This window comes from Heterodontus francisci, chromosome 4, assembly GCF_036365525.1.
Source record: "Heterodontus francisci isolate sHetFra1 chromosome 4, sHetFra1.hap1, whole genome shotgun sequence".
Taxonomy (NCBI): Eukaryota; Metazoa; Chordata; class Chondrichthyes; order Heterodontiformes; family Heterodontidae; genus Heterodontus; species Heterodontus francisci.
Genome location: NC_090374.1, coordinates 153,296,502 through 153,316,311, shown reverse-complemented (window position 1 = coordinate 153,316,311; position 19,810 = coordinate 153,296,502). Strand labels below are relative to the sequence as shown.

The 19,810-nt window shown below is 44.1% G+C and overlaps 1 protein-coding gene across 1 annotated transcript in view; it reads right to left on the bottom strand.

The window, feature by feature from the left end:
* The window catches only part of rest (RE1-silencing transcription factor), a 41,318-nt gene that overhangs the window by 18,647 nt on the left and 2,861 nt on the right, over nucleotides 1–19,810 (bottom strand). Inside the window, exons 2-3 of the mRNA XM_068030394.1 lie at nucleotides 18,662–19,537; nucleotides 4,369–4,452 (exon numbers count right to left, since the gene is read on the bottom strand). Of these exons, the coding sequence (XP_067886495.1) occupies nucleotides 4,369–4,452; nucleotides 18,662–19,523 (946 nt within the window). The 5' untranslated portion in view covers nucleotides 19,524–19,537. The remainder of the gene's footprint in view (nucleotides 1–4,368; nucleotides 4,453–18,661; nucleotides 19,538–19,810) is intronic.

The following is a 19,810-nucleotide window of genomic DNA, read 5'->3' as shown; positions in this document are numbered from 1 at the left end:
GAGGTGGAGGGGTGACATGATAGAGGTTTACAAAGTTATAAGTGGCATGGACAGAGTGGATAGTCAGAAGCTTTTTCCCAGGGTGTAAGAGTCAGTTACTAGGGGACATAGGTTTAAGGTGAGAGGGGCAAAGTTTAGAGGGGATATGCGAGGCAAGTTCTTTACACAGAGGGTGGTGAGTGCCTGGAACTTGCTGCCGGGGGAGGTGGTGGAAGCAGGTACGATAGCGACGTTTAAGAGGCATCTTGACAAATACATGGATAGGATGGGAATAGAGGGATACGGTCCCCGGAAGTGCAGAAGGTTTTAGTTTAGGCAGGCATCAAGATCGGCGCAGGCTTGGAGGGCCGAATGGCCTGTTCCTGTGCTGTACTGTTCTTTGAAGGCGCTGAGGTGTTTTACACAATATCTGGTCCTCCATCAGAGACCAGTTCTATTCCTATTGGATTCAAACAGGTACTTCGATAGACATAATTAATTCAAAAGACCCAAGAACCAATTTTTCTTCATCCAATATGGAGTTACCAAGAATCCTGTTGTAGAGTTTCCTGTTGTTCACAACTTGTGGATGCCCATGCATTAGTGCAAATTGTTGGAAAATGTAAAGAAACTTTCATACACAAAACACTGGACACAGTTTTGTCCAGGGTGGACTGCTTCAGCTTCTCCAAGTAACCGGTTAGTTTGAAAAATGGCCATAGATCCATAATCCAGATATGATCCAAACTGGTTATGGTGAAGGGTGCATTGATGTAAATAGCCTCAATCTCTTTTCGGAACATTTTCTATATCATTCTACACACCAGCAAGGCAATGATGTCAATACCTTATGCAATTATTTTTTAATATGGGTGTCGCTAACAAGATCAGTATTTTTTGTCCATCCCTAATTTCCCTTTAGTTGGTACAACTGACTGGCTTGCTAGGCCACTTCAGAGGGCGGTTAAGGATCAAGCACATTGCTGTGGATCTGAAGTCACATCTTGGCCATTCTGAATAAGGATGGGAGATTTTCTTCCCTAAAGGACCGCAGCACATAACATGGCAATTATTCTTTTGAATCATGAGAGGGTTCAAATGAAATGAAAGAAGCGGCCTTCTGATAGTCTTTCCCCAACTACATGATGGAGCTGCTCATGCAGCTTACTGTAGTTTGATATCTGCCCAGTCTCACCAACGTGTTGCAATGTTGTCTTTGAAAAATGAGAGAGATAATTCGAGAGAGATAATTTAGGGGGAGGTGGCGGCATAGTGATAGTGTCACTAGACTAGTAACCAGAGGCCCAGGCTAATGCTCAGGGGACATGGGTTCAAATCCCACCAGGGCAGATAACTAATAAATCTAGAATTAATAAATTAATAAATCTAGCCTAATGGTGTCCATGAAACCATTATCGATTATTGTAAAAACCCATCTGGTTCACTAACGTCCTTTAGGGAAGGAAATCTGCAGTCCTTATCCGGTCTGGCCTACATGTGACACACACACCCAAAGCAACGTGGTTGACTCTTAAATGCCCTCTAAAATGGCCGCTCAGTTCAAGGGCAATTAGGGATGGACCAGCGACACCCACATCCCATGAACAAATATTTAAAAAAAATTATCACTTGCAACTCAAATCTGTTCATGGCCTTCCTGTAGATGAACATCCCATCCTTTTGAGCAAAGGGATCACCACTTGTAGGCAACATCTGCCTCTGTGAGTTAATCTTAACATCCTAGGTCTGTAACCTCAAGAATGTGTTGCTTGAATTATATCTGTCTTTAATGGGTCCACATTCCCCGATATTACACTCTAGGGTTAATTTTGACTTTGTGCGATAGTGCAAGATGAGTGATAGCATATCAGAATGGGACTGATGGCTTGCTGGGCTTTGGCTGCAGGTGGAATAGCACCAAGGAATCCCGAAGTAAAATAACAGACTGGGCCTACTCTGCTGGAGCTCTAAAACCTTTTGGGTACAAGAAATTGAATGAAGTTCAGCGATAACCACACAGGTTTGTCATAGCAACAGGTGGTTCTCTCTGATAGCTTTATTCCATTTGCATGTGGAAGTTGAAGGAATGAGGAGGAATAAACAGTTTGCAATGTTTGCACTTACAATGCTTTTCCCCGTTTTTCTCCCAATGTCATCACTTAGAGGCACTGAACCATTGAAGTTTCACAGTTGCCAGCTACATTTCCAGCAGCTTGTTCAAGTTGCTTTCTTTTGTGTGCAAGTGTCAGCAGGTCATTCAACCAAGTGTGCGACAGTATCCCCAATCCTGTCCTCATTTGCACTTCCAGTGGGGACTACGCCAGAGTAATCAGGAAACGGTTACTGGTTGATGTTTCCCTTCCTAATACAGGGACACCAGGGGTAATTGTAGCACCCTTAACACCAGCCGAGCTGAGATCAGTTAACTCACAAGGAGAGGGATCAACCCTTGGGCGTTTCTGATTCTTATCGCTCAGTTGCTCATTGGCTTATCCAGCTGAACCAACAAATATGCTGATTACTTTGTACTCAAAATGAACTTTTTGAAACACAGAACAAAACACAAAAAAAGTCTAACGTGTTTGAATTTAACGACTGCAATAAAGGGCAGAAATATTATACCTTCAACCTAAGCCCCGCTACGATCAACATTTGCTATGGAACAATGCAGCCAGCTGCAACTGTTCAAATTTTTCTAGAGAGAAAAAATTGACATTCTTGTGGTTGTTATAACTGAAAGTAATAAACAGCTCAGTAATGCATTCTAAAGGCAGTCTGTTGCTGAAAAAATAATTTGAAAAAGGGTTTGAACCCTTCAAAAAAATACCAAAAGCAAATCACCTTTTAGGAAATTCACATGAATGCACTGAAACATATACAAGAGGTCAGTTTATGCTGGATTCATTTTGCTCTACTCACTTTGTTTTCTTTTAAAAATAAAATAGGCTAATTTCTGAACTATATCAATTTAAAGTGTTATGGACGGCCTTAACTGTTAAACTTGTTCAATTGCATTATAAATAACCTAAATGACAGAAAATTATATTTTAAAATGGTCAAGGAGTTTCCTGATGGTCTACTGGTTAAAGGCAATGCACAATCTAGCTGAAGCCATAAAAGTCAAAAGGTCCAGGATTAATTCTGTGGTAAGTCAGCTGTTCCCATCTGGCAGACTACAATTGGTCTCAGCATCACTCATTTAGGGAGGGGAAAAGAAATCAGCCAGAGCGCTTGTTCCCAATCACTAACCATATCAGAATCCATATGTATGTGGACATCAGACGACGATAGGAAAGGGCTCACCTGTGACACCTTCTAAGGTCAAAGTGTTTGCTATCTAGGGTTACATCTAGTAAGGGTACTTTTCTATAGCAAGACTGCTTTCAGGAGTAACAGACAGACATTTATGAGGGTAGGGAGGGAAAAGAAATCAAGAAAATTTCTTGTAACTTACAACTGAGGGTTAGATTTGTGACACCAAGTAAAATATCAGTAAAAACAATCACTGGGGAATAGAGTAACCTTAATTTTTTTTTTTAAATCACTCTCAGGATGTGAGCATTGCTGACACAGCTGGATTTATTGCCCATCCTAGCCCAAGGTGGTATGGTTAGCTTTCTTTGTAAACTGCTGGTAGTAGCTTTGGTGCAACTGAGTGGCTTGTAAGGCCACTTCAGAAGGCAGTTAAGAGTCAACCATGCTGATGTGGGACTGGAGTGACATGTGGGATACACCAGGCAAGGATGTCAGGTTTCCTTCCCTAATGGGCATGAGTGAACCAGTTGCATTTTTATGCCTAATCAACATCTTGATCGTCACTTTTACTGATACCAGCCATTTTATTTTAAGATTCTTCTAAATAAAAACTGAATTCAAATTCTGAAACTGTCATAGCAGTATATGACCCTACCTTGTTTTTATTTTTTTTTATTTATTTTTATTTTATTTTTTATTTTATTTATAGATACAGCACTGAAACAGGCCCTTCGGCCCACCGAGTCTGTGCCGACCAAGAACCACCCATTTATACTAACCCTGCAGTAATCCCATATTTCCTACCAGCTACCTACACTAGGGGCAATTTACAATGGCCAATTTACCTATCACCTGCAAGTCTTTGGTGGTGGGAGGAAACCGGAGCACACGGCGAAAACCCACGCGGTCACAGGGAGAACTTACAAACTCCGCACAGGCAGTACCCAGAATTGAACCCGGGTCCCTGGAGCTGTGAGGCGGCGGTGCTAACCACTGCGCCGCCCAACCACTGCGCCACTGTGCCACCCTGTGTCTAAATTGATAGCTCCTTTCTTAAAGATACAATATCATGCTTCCATTAATTGATTTGAATATGCAATAAAACATAGCTCACACACCACTCATTATACTAACCTGAATGTGTACGCATGTGCCTAGTCAGATGAGTTTTCTGAGAACTTGAGTAAGGACATTGTGGACACTTGTAAGGCCGTTCACCTGTGAAACAAGTACACTTACATTAAAAAGAGAATGCTACTCTAGCTCAGAAGTTGCAAACTTTACACAGAGCTACCCAAACTGTGCTCCCGAGGCCTGACAATTGAGCCCCAAGAGCCTGGGCAATTTCTTCCTATTTAAGCTTATATTTCTCATGCCAGTATGTTTGTGGACCTGAATGTTTTGAACAGGCTGTGCCTAGTGCTGTTGCCACTTTGGTGAATAAATCCAAAACCAGAACACCAAGATCTGTTTGTATCAATAACTTAGCATGAATGCAAATTAATGAGACCATGGATTTAAGGTTCGAGGCTCCTGTCCAGCCCCATGGAGATATAAAAAAAAGCTCCAACTGCTCTGTTTACACAAACAGAACCTTCCGAAGCGCATGCTGCATTGTTGCATCAACAGGGTGACATTGTTACTGCTTTGCGTGACACATATCAATGTCACAACAGTTAGCTTGGCTTCTCCAGATATGCCAAAAAAAAAACAGCTCCAATTAAAATTTGGGCTATAAATACAGAATTTTAGAAGAGAACTCTGGAAACTGCTCTACAGCTACAGTTGTATCCTACTGGATAAAGCAACCTTTCACAACCTCAGGATGTCCAACAGCATTTCACAGTCAATGAAGGATTTTTGAAGTATAGTCACTTTTGTAACATAGGAAACACAGCAGCCAATGTTCATACAGCAAGGTCCCACAAACAGCAATGAGATAACGACCAGATACTCTGTTTCGGGTGACAATATGTTGAGGGATAAATATTGGCCAGGACACCAGAAGAACTCGCCTACTCATCTTTGAAACAGCGCTCTGGGATCTGGTTAATAAAGCATTAATAAATCTTACTTAAATAAAAAAAAGTCCTCTAGGTTTGCCATGCCTTTTCTACCGATGCCAAGGTACGTTCAAATTTTCTGCAAAACTCAACAGCCCCCCAACCCAACTGAACGTAAAACAGGTATAAGTCAGTTTAAAAGGATAAATTGGTTAAATGACTAATGGTAGTTTAAGGTTAGGGTGCAGGACTATAAAAGTGAGTATTTCTTTGGCTGCATTTGGTGACAGCGCAACTGCAGAGCATGCACTTCCACAAGCAGGCTAAAAAACCCATATCCCGCTATCTAATGGCATATTCTGTACAGTTTGAGGTACTGGTATTGGTTAGCCCTAATAACTGGTCAAATCTGGCATCTGATTACTACTTGATCGTTTCAAGATTGACTTTCGCCTGGGGCTGATTAAAAACACTGAGGTAAACTCAAACGCCCCTCGGCACTAACCCAACCAATAGGGAAAAGTGTCTAAATTTCTTCCCATGGGTCATTCAAGACACCAGAGCGCAGTCGCTGTGGAGGAGATCTTTTACGTCCACCTGAGAGGGCAGATGGGACCTTGGTTTAACGTCTCAACAGAAAGAAAACAAGGAAGAAAACAAGATCCCTAATGAAACAGGTTGAAGTCAGTCAACAGGTAGGTATGTTCACAGATACCCAGAGAAAAACACAGAAAACAGTTACCAAGATTAGAAAGAACTGAGGAATGTGAAAAAAGGCAAATCTGTGATAGGATGTACATATTAAAAAGATTCTGGAACTAGGGGCCATTATGCTGTCGGAAACAACACGTTTACACCCAGATGATGAAAAGAAATGCAACATTCAGGGTTATTGGGCGATGAGAAACCTCAGAGTGGACAAAGAGGTAATGTTCGTTATATATGTCAGCAGCTAAAAGTTAATGCTCTAGGAAGTATAAAGCTATAAAACGATCAAAACTGGGGAGACAGGACTAATGCTAAAAAAAATCCCAGGGACATGCTGAAGTCAGCATAAGAACAGTAATTTGTTATGAAGAGATAGAAAGGGTATGTGGGGACAGGAAATGTTAATTAATGGAAAACTTCAAATGTAAATTGGAAATCCCCAAATCATTTCGTCAGAGTTGGTAGACGTGGTGCATGACAGTTTCTTGACCCAGAGCACCAAGGAATCCATGAAAGGCAATGTGCCTCTTGATCCAGTATTCATAAGTGACACAGAAAATGCACACAAAATGGAAGTTGTAACAGCCCAGGGGACTGCAATCATAAAAGATTAAACATCTGACAGCAAGAGAGACCTAGGGCCTGGCAGAAAATTATAACACCTAAATTTAATGAAATTTTGGAAACTAAACAAAAACTGGGGGAGATTGCTCAACAACACTTCAGCAGGAGGCATACTGAATACCCTTAAAAAGGTTGAAAACAAAGCATGCAAGGTGAATACATTTTGAAAACCAGGAAGCGCAGACTGAACAAATATGATCCCAACTCACGTAAAATCAGAGAAAGAAAGAAAAAGAGGATAACTGGCCTTCGTATAGCCCTTTGGGAGAAAGGAAAAGGGGCTCACTTGGATGAACAACAGAAAATGTAGAAACACATTCAAAGCCTGATCAGAGGGACCAAGAGTATTCTCGAAGAAATGTACTACAGCTGGGCTTAAGCACAGTTGTAAAAGAATTCTCTGTATCCCCAACAACAAAAAAGCATTAAGGAAAGCAATGAGGGGGTCTGGAGCCAGGTGACTCCGGTAGAACCTGAACTAAACACAATAAGCAGGTTGTTGGTGAGTAGATAGTGAGAGTGCAAAGACTGATAGAACAGTAATTGCCTGGGTTAGATTTATCATGATTTTTGGGGAAAAGGAATGCTGTACCTGGACAATTCCCCACATTGCCAGATAGATAGGCGTCAGTGTCGTAGCTGTACTAGAACAGTTTGGCTTGAGGAGCAGGTCTTCAGCACCGCAGCTGTGATGTTGACAGGGCTTATAGCCTTCACTCTGCCAGGTGTACTGAACTGCTTAATATCATATGGAGTGAATCCAATTGACTGGACATTGGCAACTATGATGGTGGGAACCTCAGATTGAGGCTGAGTAGGATTGTTAGTTTGGCACTTTTGGCTTTGTAGTTGCTTACAAACATGCCACTTGCATGCTACTCTCTGCTATGGTGAAGTTTGGGATGCTGTTTGAGCCACTTTCTCCTGTTATCTGATTTTTCATAGAGCACTGCTCTGCGCCATTGGTAGTGGGACATAGCTGCGTCTATAATACACTGTTTCTGCCATTTAACATGTAGGTATGGCAGGTTTGTGCAGCATTCTAAGGAATGTATGATACCAGGGCTCACCACTCATTTTGATTTTGGAATGAAGGATGTGCTGGGCCAGGAACTTACCAATTGTAATGATATACAATTCTGCTACTGGCCCACAGGGCCTCATGGATGTCCAATTTTCAACAGGCAGATCTTTTCTTTGTATCTCCTAGCACAGTGGTAGTGCCACTTCACCCAATGATGTAACCTCACTGTGATGATCAAACTTTTACTGTAACAAGGAACCTATCTATAGTGCTCATTATTAGCAAAGCTATCAGGGAAGTTCTGCCTGGTGTGGATGAGATCACATTTCTTATTCCCTCATGTTGGTTCCCTTACTCCCTGACACAGGCAGTTATACTCTTCAGGACTCAGCCAGGCTAGTTACCAGCAACATTCCTTTAATTTTGCTTTGTTGTGCGTGGCCTGTTTGTTGTACTGCATGGTCCCTTTAAGGCTGCCTAGGGAGCTCCTCACTGTTCATGTCTATCCGTGGCCATCTGCTGCCATCCGTTGCTCTTTCTCTCCACTAAATCCTCTTTTCTGCTGTTTAAGTTCCCCTGATTCTAACTGTGGGTGGATTTTTAGCCCAAACTTCAAGTTAACTGTTAGTTCAAATGCCTCTGTTTGATGGTACAAACCCCAACCCCCGACTTTACCTTGTGAGCTCCGGCAAAGATCTGGATAAGACCTGGGTGTGGGTTTTCTCTCAAATCTGGCTTCGAAGGGCATCAAGATCATGTCCCTGTGCTGGGCCACATTGGAAAATATGTAAGACTCTGCTTCTGTCTCTAATTTGCTGCCTTTTTTAGTTTTTCTGATATGTCAGCTGTGAAAAAAATCTAGATCTAGATCTTTGAAACCTGGCGTCAAATCTCTAGACTTATATCAACAAGATGACATGCTTGCTCTGGACTACACTGGTTATAACACAAGACCCAACTTTGTCTCTGAATTACCACTCTGTTGTGATATTTAAAGTAACTTTGATCAGTTTACTGTCCTTTCAATTACAGAAGTGGTGGGGGAAACTTCACTCTCCCGCTGAGCCTGTGACTGACCACTGGTTATACTAGTTTTTCCAGCCTGTTCCTGGCCAGAAAAATCACTCACCTGCACTGAGTTCACTCCTAAGCGACCTACAGTCATCTCAGATTGACCACCTGAAGACGTAGTAGCTGGAGGGTTCAGGGGATGGAGATGGCAACCTGGAGGTGGGAAGCAATGACCTGTAGCTGCTCCCTTCAATCACCCGGAGGACAAGATCACACCTACTTTTGTGCCGATCTTGGGCCCTGCTGGTTCTTGCCTTCAACATTAACAATATCAAGAGCTAATGGCTAAGGGAGTAAACTCGACAAAATCTAGATTGGAGACCCGTCAGGCCGTTGGTGTTTCCCTCAAGTTAGCACCTTCTAGCAACTCCCGCAACTGAATAGTCCCCAGACATACAGGCTTTCGTCTTTCCTCTGGACACCAGCCTATGAAGAAGTCTATGAGCCTATGCAGATGCTAGGCAAGTGCCCCACCTAAAATCATGTCTAGGCTATGCAGCAAAAAAAAAAGGTAACCCTTTGGCTTGGAAGCTGGAAGGTGAGAACTGTATCCTGGAATGAACAACGACCCACACTCCACAGCAAGTGTATGCAAGGCAGCCCTGATCAACGGTGAGCTACACAAGCTTGGTGTTGACACTGCCGCTCTACAAGAAACCAGATGAGCCAACATAGGCTCTATTCGAAAGGTTAATTACATCTTCTACTGGATTGGAAAGCATGCTGAAGAGTGCCCTGAGCATTTTATAGGCTTCGCAGTGAGCAATCGACTGACAGTCAATTGAGCCTGGGAGCGGCGGCGGTGGCAGCTGGCGGACATGCATGGCTGGAAATAAAGAGTGGGGCTCGAGGCCCTCTTTCACTTACCTGGGAGCGGCGGCTGGCTCCCTGTGTCTCTCAGCGCACGCTGAGACTCGAAAAAGAGGAAAACAAAACTTAGTGACATCACGGAAATTCTGCAAGGTGATTAGTTGGGTAAGTAATAGCTGTTGGTGCATTTAAGTTGCTTAAAAAAAGGAAAAGTTTTTTTTTTTAAAAACCTCAAGTGCCTCCCTGGTGCTAGGGTCAAGGATGTCACGGAGCGGTTGCAGGACATTCTGAAGGGGCAGGTTGAGCAGCCAGAGATCGTGGTACACATTGGTACCAATGACATAGGTAGAAAAAGGGATGAGGTCCTGCAACAAGAATTTAGGGAGCTAGGTAGCAGATTAAAAAGCAGGACCTCTGAGGTTGTAATCTCTTGATTACTCCCAGTGCCACATGCTAGTGAGTTTAGAAATAGGAGGATAGAGCAGATGACTGCTTGGTTGAGGAGATGGTGCAGGAGGGAGGGCTTTAGTTTCCTGGATCACCGGGTCTGTTTTTGGCAAAGGTGGGACCTGTACAAGTTGCACCTGAACCGGAATAGAACAAGCATCCTTCTGGGAGATTTGCTAGTGCTGTTGGGGAGGTGTTTAAACTAATTTGGTAGGGGGATGGGATACAGAGTGGAGGTACAGTAGGGGGTAATATAGAACAGAAAGTGAGTCTGCCTGGAAGGCAGAGCAAATATAGACGTGGTAAGGCAGAAGGAAAAAATGCAAGGTTGGATTGCATCTATTTCAATGCAAGGAGTCTTACTAGTAAGGCAGATGAATTGAGGGCTTTGATTAGCACATGGGATTATGATAATATTGCTATCACAGAGACATGGCTGAGGGAGGGACAGGACTGGCAGCTCAATATTCCAGGGTATAGAATCTTCACGCGCAACAGGGGAGGGGATAAAAGAGGAGGTGGCATTGCACTGTTGACTAAGGAGTCAATTACTGCAGTAAGGAGGGATGATATCTTAGAAGATTCCTCAAATGAGGCCATTTGGGTAGAACTTAAAAACAAAAAGGGGGCAATCACTTGGCTGGGTATGTACTACAGGCCTCCAAACAGTCAGGAAGAGATAAAGGAGCAGATATGTAGGCAAATCTCTGAAAGGGGTAAAAATAATAGGGTAATAATAGTAGAGGATTTCAACTTCCCCAATATTAACTGGGATAGTCTTAGTGCAAAAGGCTTAAAAGGGACAGAATTCTTAAAATGCATACAGGAGAGCTTTTTCAGCCAGTATGTAGAAAGTCCTAGAAGAGAAGGGGCAGTACTGGACCTAATCCTAGGGAATGAAGCCGGTCAAGTGGCAGAAGTGTCAATGGGGGAGCATTTCGGGGATAGTGACCATAAATCTAAGATTTAAGGTAGTTATGGAAAAGGACAAAGATGGACCAGAAATAAAGGTACAGAATTGGGGGAAGGCCGATTTCAATATGATAAAACAGAATCTGGCCAAAGTGGACTGGGAGCAGCTACTTGTAGGAAAGTCTACATCACATCAGTGGGAGTCAAAGAGGAAATTGTGAGAGTTCAGAGCCAACATGTACCCGTTAAGGTGAAGGGTAGGACTAACAGGCCCAGGGAACCCTGGATGTCAAGGGATATAGAGGATTGGATCAGGGAAAAAAAGGAGGCTTACGGCAGATCCCAACCACTGAAAACAGCGGAGGCACTAGAGGAGTATAGAAAGTGTAGGGGGGGGGGTACTTTAAAAAGTAATTAGGACAGCAAAGAGGGGACATGAAAAAACACTGGTGGGCAAGATAAAGGAAAATCCCAAGGCGTTTTATAAGAATATTAAGGGTAAGAGGATAACCAGCAAAGAGTAGGGCCCATTAGGGACCAACGTGGCAATCTTTGTGTGGAGCCAGAGGACATAGGTGAGGTTTTAAATGACTACTTTTCATCGGTGCTCACTATGGAGAAGGACGATGTAAGTGCAGAGATCAGGGAGGGGGATTGTGATTTACTTGAACATATTACCATTGAAAGGGCGGAAATATTAGCTGTTTTAGCGGGCATAAAAGTGGATAAATCCTCAGGCCCAGATGAGATGTATCCCAGGCTGTTATGTGAGGCAATGGAGGAGATAGCAGGGGCTCTAACACAAATTTTCAAATCCTCTCTGGCCACAGGAGAGGTACCAGAGGACTGGAGGTCAGCGAATGTGGTACCATTATTCAAGAAGGGTACTAGGGATAAACCAGGTAATTACAGGCCGGTGAGTCTAACATCAGTGGTTGGGAAAATATTGGAAAAAATTCTGAGGGACAGGATAAATCTCCACTTGGAGAGGCGGGGATTAATCAGGGATAATCAGCATGGCTTTGGCAGGGGGAGATCGTGTCTAACTAACTTGATTGAATTTTTCGAGGAGGTGACTAAATGTGTAGATGAGGGTAAAGCAGTAGATGTAGTATACATGGACTTCAGTAAGGCTTTTGATAAGGTCCTGCATGGGAGATTGGTTAAGACGGTAAGAGCCCATGGGATCCAGGGCAATTTGGCAAATTGGATCCAAAATTGGCTTAGCGACAGGAGGCAGAGGGTAATGGTCGAGGGCTGTTTTTGTGAGTGGAAGCCTGTGACCAGTGGTGTACCACAGGGATCGGTGCTGGGACCCTTGCGTTTGTAGTGTACATTAATGATTTAGACGTGAATATAAGAGAATATGACAATATGAAAGGCACAATTCAACATGGTGGCTCCTCATCAGAGCCCTTTCCTATCCTGAGTGGCGTGAAACAGGGCTGTGTTCTCGCACCCACACTTTTTGGGATTTTCTTCTCCCTGCTGCTTTCACATGCGTTCAAGTCCTCTGAAGATGGAATTTTCCTCCACACAAGATCAGGGGGCAGGTTGTTCAACCTTGCCCATCTAAGAGCGACGTCCAAAGTACGGAAAGTCCTCATCAGGAAACTCCTCTTTGCTGACGATGCTGCTTTAACACTGAAGAGTGCCTGCAGAGTCTCATCGACAGGTTTGCGGCTGCCTGCAAAGAATTTGGCCTAACCATCAGCCTCAAGAAAACGAACATCATGGGGCAGGACGTCAGAAATGCTCCATCCATCAATATTGGCGACCATGCTCTGGAAGTGGTTCAAGAGTTCACCTACCTAGGCTCAACTATCACCAGTAACCTGTCTCTAGATGCAGAAATCAACAAGCGCATGGGTAAGGCTTCCACTGCTATGTCCAGACTGGCCAAGAGAGTGTGGGAAAATGGCGCACTGACACGGAACACAAAAGTCCGAGTGTATCAGGCCTGTGTCCTCAGTACCTTGCTCTATGGCAGCGAGGCCTGGACAACGTATGCCAGCCAAGAGCGACGTCTCAATTCATTCCATCTTCGCTGCATCCGGAGAATACTTGGCATCAGGTGGCAGGACCGTATCTCCAACACAGAAGTCCTCGAGGCGGCCAACATCCCCAGCTTGTACACACTACTGAGTCAGCGGCGCTTGAGATGGCTTGGCCATGTGAGCCGCATGGAAGATGGCAGGATCCCCAAAGACACATTGTACAGCGAGCTCGCCACTGGTATCAGACCCACCGGCCGTTCACGTCTCTGCTTTAAAGACGTGTGCAAACGCGACATGAAATCGTGTGACATTGATCACAAGTCGTGGGAGTCAGTTGCCAGCGTTCGCCAGAGCTGGCGGGCAGCCATAAAGACAGGGCTAAAATGTGGTGAGTCGAAGAGACTTAGTAGTTGGCAGGAAGACAGAGGTGCAAGGGGAGAGCCAACTGTGCAACAGCCCCGACAAACAAATTTCTCTGCAGCACCTGTGGAAGAGCCTGTCACTCTAGAATTGGCCTTTATAGCCACTCCAGGCGCTGCTTCACAAACCACTGACCACCTCCAGGCGCGTATCCATTGTCTCTCGAGATAAGGAGGCCCAAAAGATAAGAGGTATGATCAGTAAATACGCAGATGACACGAATATTGGTGGTGTTGCAAATAGTGAGGAGGAAATCCTTAGATTACAGGGAGGTATAGATGGGCTGGTAAGATGGGCGGAGCAGTGGCAAATGGAATTTAATCCTGAAAAGTGAGAGGTAATGCATTTTGGGAGATCGAACATGGCAAGGGAATACACAATGGATGGTAGGACGCTAGGAAGTGCAGAAGGTCCTTGGTGTACTTGTCCATTGATCAATGAAGGCAGCAGCACAGGTAGATAAGGTGGTTAGGAAGGCATATGGGATACTTGCCTTTATTAGTTGAGGCATAGAAGAGCAGGGAGGTTATGATGCAGCTATATAAAACGCTAGTTAGGCCACAGCTGGAGTACTGTGTACAGTTCTGGTCACCACACTATAGGAAGGATGTGATTGCACTGGAGAAGGTGCAGAGGAAATTTACCAGAATGTTGCCTGGGCTGGAGCATTTCAGCTATGAAGAGAGACTGAAACAGCTAGAGTTGTTTTCCTTGGAGCAGAGAAGGCTGAGGGGGGGGGACATGATTGAGGTGTACAAGATTATGAGGGGCATTGATAGGTTAGATAGGAAGAAACTTTTTCCCTTAGCGGAGGCGTCAAGGACCAGGGGGCATAGATTTAGGGCAAGGGACAGGAGGTTTAGGGGGGATTTAAGGAAAACATTTTTCACCCAGAGGGTGGTTGGAATCTGGAACGCACTGCCTGAAGAGGTGGTAGAGGCAGGAACCCTCACAACATTGAAGAAATATTTAGATGAGCACTTGAAACGCCACAGCATACAAGGCTACGGGGCACGTGCAGGAATATGGGATTAGAATAGCTGGGAGCTGGATGGCCAGCACAGACACGTTGGGCCGAAGGGCCTATTTCTGTGCTGTATAACTCCATGACTCTAGTACACGGTCAATTGAGCCATCAGTAGCCACCTCGAAGTGCCTCATCTCCCTGTGGTTATCATCCGATGGAGGCACAGTGAACATCGGATGCATTTACACACCAAATCTGAACACCAGCATTTCAGATAAACAGCATTTCTATGACACCCTAGATGACGTTCTCAGGAACATCCTAAATGGAAATATCCTGGGTGACATCAATGCACGCGTTGGGGCAGACAGTGATTCATGGCCAACGTATCTCGGTCGTCATGGGGTGGGCAAGATCAACAATAGTGGATAAGGCTTTCTTGAGCTTTGTGCCCTGAATGAACACTGCATCACCAAAACTTTATTCCAGGGTCGCCACAAGGTATCATGGCATCACCCAACGTCTGGTCATTGGCACCAACTAGACGTAGTCATCAAGAGGAGGCCCGATCTACCCAGTGTTCTTCACACCCCCACCTACCACAGCACAGATTGCAACACCAACCACTCTCTTAGCAGCAGAGTGAAGCTGCACCCTTGAAAGTTCCACAGCTCCAACCGCAACAGCCCAACACGCATTCACATCCCTTGCACAAGAAATGATGCCAAATACCAGCACTTTGCACTGTCGCTAGAATACTTGCTACCCACCAAAGCCTTAATGTGAAGCACCGATGCCAGCATTGATGAAGCTTGGAAGTCACTAAGCACAATCATCAATGAAGCAGCAGAAGCATCATTTGGTAAAGGCAGAAACTGCAACAAGGACTGGTTTGAGGCCTACTCAGCTGCAATGATATCTGTCATTGATGCGAAAAATAAAGTCTACATGACGCACAACATAAACCCAACAGCTAAGACACTGCATAACCTGAAAGTAGCCAAGATAGTCGTGCAAAGGAGAGACACTGCGCAAACACTGTGCTAATGTCAAGGAATAAAAACCGCATGTGACAAAGGAAATCTACGAGCTATGTAGGAAGGGATCAAGAGGGCACCTGGCCCTGCTGTCACCAATGTTGCTCCCCTGAAGTCGGCAGATGGTGAAGTACTCACCAACTGAGGTAAACAGATGTCCCGCTGGGCTGATCACTACCGTGAGCTGTGCCCCTGTGAATCAAACATCTCCCAGTCTGCACTTGCACTCTCCCACATCCTCCTGTCATGGATGAGTTAGATGAAGAACCCTCATCACTTGAGCTTGAGAAGGCCGTAGACCGCCTGGCGAAAAGAAGGGCACCGGACAAGGACAGAATCCCAGCCGAACTGCTCAAGCACGGAAAGTCCCATCTATTGCCACACCTTTATGACCTTCCCCTGCTCTGCTGGAAAGTAGACTCTGTTCCACAGGAGATGTGTGATGCCAAAATCATCACACTATACAAAAACAAAGGCAACAGAGGAGTCTGCAACAACTACAGGAGCATCTCACTCCTTAGCTTCACAGGGAAGGCTTTTGCTAGGGTCATACTTAAAAGACTCCATTTACTTGCAGACCAAGTGCACCCGGAAGCACAGTGCAGTTTCCATGCTGACAGATCTACTGTGGATATGATCTTCTCCATACTCCAGCTACAAGAGAAATGTAGGGAACAGAGTATACCCCTTTACCTTACTTTTGTAGATCTCAGTAAGGCATTCGACACCGTCAGCAGAGCAGGGCTCTACAAGAACTTTGGGAAAAATTGGCTGTCCACCGAAGCTCCTCAATCTCATCTGCTCCTTCCATGACAACATGCACTGCACTAAACAGTCTGATGGCTCTACTTCTGACAGTCTTAGAGTAAAGAATAGAGTTAAACAGGGTTGTGTCCTAGCCCCCACTCTATTTGGCATCTTCGTCTCCACGCTCCCGACCTTTGCCTTCTCTGCAGATACGGAAGGAATCTACTTGCACATTAGGTCAGATGGCAAGCTCTACGATCTATCGAGTCTCAGAGCAAAAACAAAAATACATCACGTCCTGATCAGAGAACTCTACACTGATGATGCTGCACTAGTCGCTCACACGGAAACTCAGCTACAAAGACTCATGGACTGTCTCTCCCATGCCTGTAACTTGTTCTCCTTGACAATAAGCATCAAGAAAATCCTGCTCATGGAACAAGGTGTTGCATCTCTGCCCCAATCACACTAAACACACCCCCACTGGAAGTGGTTAGCAAATTCTGCTACCTTGGGTCCACGGTGACAGACAATCTATCCCTTGATACATAGGGAAAGCAGCTACCACCTTTGGCCGACTTGTGAAACGTGCATGGGATAACACCAAGCTGATGGTTTACAAGTTCTGTGTTCTCAGTATCGTGCTGTTTAGCTGTAAGACATGGGTGATTTACAACTACCAGGAAAAGCAGCTCAATAATTTCCATCTTCGCTGTCTACGGCGCATTATGGGTGTATCCTGGCAGGACAAAATCACAAATGTGGTAGTCCTCTCAAAGGCAGAGCTCCTGAGCGTGTTGGCACTAAGCAAACAGAGGCAGTTTTGGTGGATTGGACGCGTCCACAGGATGGAAGGTAGGCGCATACCTAAGGGTCTTCTGTATGGTGAGGTAGCTGGGGCCAGACGACCAGTGGGACACCCAAACTCCACTTCAAGGATGCTTGCAAGCGTGACATGAAGGCCCTAAATGTCAATTATTGCACCCGACAGTCACTAGCTGGCGAAAGAGAGAAATGGCGACACATCCTGTGGACTGGTGTGCACTACCATGACGACCAGTGGCTACAGCAGCTTAGCAACAGATGGCAATGCCAAAAACAACTCACAGCATCACTTGGCAGCTTCACGTGCAACACTTGTAGCAGAACCTGCCCTGCCCTTGGCCTTCACAGCCATCAGAAAGAATGTACCAAGAGAAGACACCCCACCTAAATGGATTGTTTGCTGCGTGTCCATCATCTTTCAGGGATGAAAGATGCCAACCCTTGCTCCTAAAGAATCAGAAGCTGACAGCACACATTATCCAGCAGTGTGCATCATTTCTTCAGTATAGAGCAGCCCACTATACTGTTTGCTCGTACTCGTATGCAGGTTTAGCGGTTTCCAACATGCAAAAATATAATTGCATTACACTGCAATTTAGTTCGGCAAATCTGTGATCACTGAGCACCAACATAAACAACACAACACTTTCAAATAGCTAGGAGAAAGAGCAATGCAAGTTCAAGCTGAGAAGATCCTGCGTATGTTACATTCTATTGTATTGTCTTGAAGGTATCAGAATACATTTGCACAACAATTCAAGGATTTGACTTACCAACTGGTAACAAAGCGCAACTTTAAAAGGCCACATGAAAAGACTAATACAGTACTTTTAAACAAGACCCTTTCGAGCAGAAGTAGAAGATCCCATGGTACTATTTTGAATTCCCAGTGTCCTGGCTAATGTTTCCTCAACCAACATCACCAAGCAGATTATCTGGTAACTTTTCTCATTGTTGTTTGTGGGACCTTGCTGTGTTCCAAAGGCCTGGCACATTTCCTCCATTACAACAGTGGCTACACTTCAAAGTACTTCATTGGCTGTAAAGCTTTTTAGGACATCTCGAGGTGCGATATAAAGCAAGTCTGTCTTCCTTACTGTTAAAGAGCAATCCTTTATCATCTGCCAATTCTGCAAATGCTTCATAAAGATACCAAACAAGCCTCTATACTGAAATTATTCTGCAGCGTTAATGTACATTTGAAGGATTTTAAACAAACACAGCTATGCTGGTCCTGCAACAACACATACAGCGATGCACTCCAAATCTATTTTTTGTACCCACCTCTACTAATTTGACTACCTTACTTTAGTCAGGGAGAGGTTGGTGGCTTTTAAATCAACTACATCAACTTAGCTCATTCAGTGGAACACCTGCCCAAGTTGGAAGATTGTGGGTTCAAGCACCACTCAAGGATTTGAGCACATAATCTAGGCTGACACTTCAGTACGGTACTGAGGAACAGCTGCACTGTTGGTAATGCTGTCTTTTGAATGAAACATTAAACCAATATCCCTTCTACCTGGTGTAAAAGATCCCCTGGCACTAATTGAAGTGTAGGGAATTCTCCTAGTGTCCTAACAAGATTTCCCTATTAACCATCACCACCAAAAACAGATAAGCCATTCATCTCATTTGTTAGTTTTTTTGGACTTTGCTGTGTGCAAATACACTGCCTACATAACAAGTAAGACCACACTTGAACCATAACTCATTGCTTTCATGGAGATGTGACAAAAGTATTACATAAATGCAAATTATTTCTTTGAAAATTGAGAATCAATCTACTTCTGCACAATCTCACAGCTTTCTTTCCATAGCTAATGAGGCCATACCTGTGTGTGTTCGCATGTGCTGTACGTAATTATTCTTCCTGTCGGAGAAATAAGAGCACTGTGAACAAGTATAAACCTTCCGGGGAAAGTGGTTCCGCAAATGCTTTTTCCAGTGATATTCACTGACAGTAGTATATGTGCAGATGGTACATTTATAAACTTTCTCATTCTCTCCAACTTTGTCATGATGTTTTAGATGTGCCAAGTAATGGTCGTATCGGTTTGTGTTATATCCACACCTATCGCAGCGAATTGGGCCTTTAGAAATATCAGTGTCTTCAGGAAGAGGATCTGGAACTTTGGATTTGGTTTGCTTTTCTGCATTTTCCTCAACAATAAACTTTTTGGCACTATGTACTTTGATGTGATGCACAAACTCCACCTCGGACTCGGCTTCATACTGACAGGGTCGACAGCGAAACGGTTTGGATTTTTTCCCTTTGTCAGTCAAGCTCTCCTGATTCGGCACTTCTGCTGAATCTATGCTTGAGTCGCAAGTGTCTTGATAAGAAGGCTCAGAACTGTCCTTTGTTGCAATACTTGGCAGAGCTGGATTTTCTGCATTTAGACTTTCAGACTGCAATGCATTGTTCACATCAGTTCTTAATTCCTCCTCATTGTCTGATAAATTGTCATCTACCGTTTTCAATTCAGCCATCAGTCTATCCTCTCCATGGTAATCGTAACAGCTTATGTCAGCAGTTAAGGCAACATTTGCCAACATAACCAGCTGTGGTGCTGCCGTCAAGTCATTCTTGGAGAGGTAATTAAGGCCACATATTTCCTCATTTGAAGAAATTCCAACACTGGGGTGGGAAAACATACTGGTCCCACTAGATTGCTCGAGTACTTGTGCAGCCATCTTTGATTTTCTGTCTGTGAAAGCACAAAATGAACTGTAAATAAACTAGTTGTTGATCTCCTCTGCAAATTAAAATCTTATAAGTAAGTTTCATTATTTTGCTTCATCAATTTGATTATGTTTTGGCACCAAAACAGCCTGCACAAGGGTGAAGTAACTGTAAGCTGCACTTAGACTAGAACATCTTGCTATATTTATTTAGTAAGCAGCATAAATCAAGTAACTGTTTCAAACAGGACCAGCACATGCTTCTTAAAGGCAAAGTCAAATATTTTCTCAGTATTTGA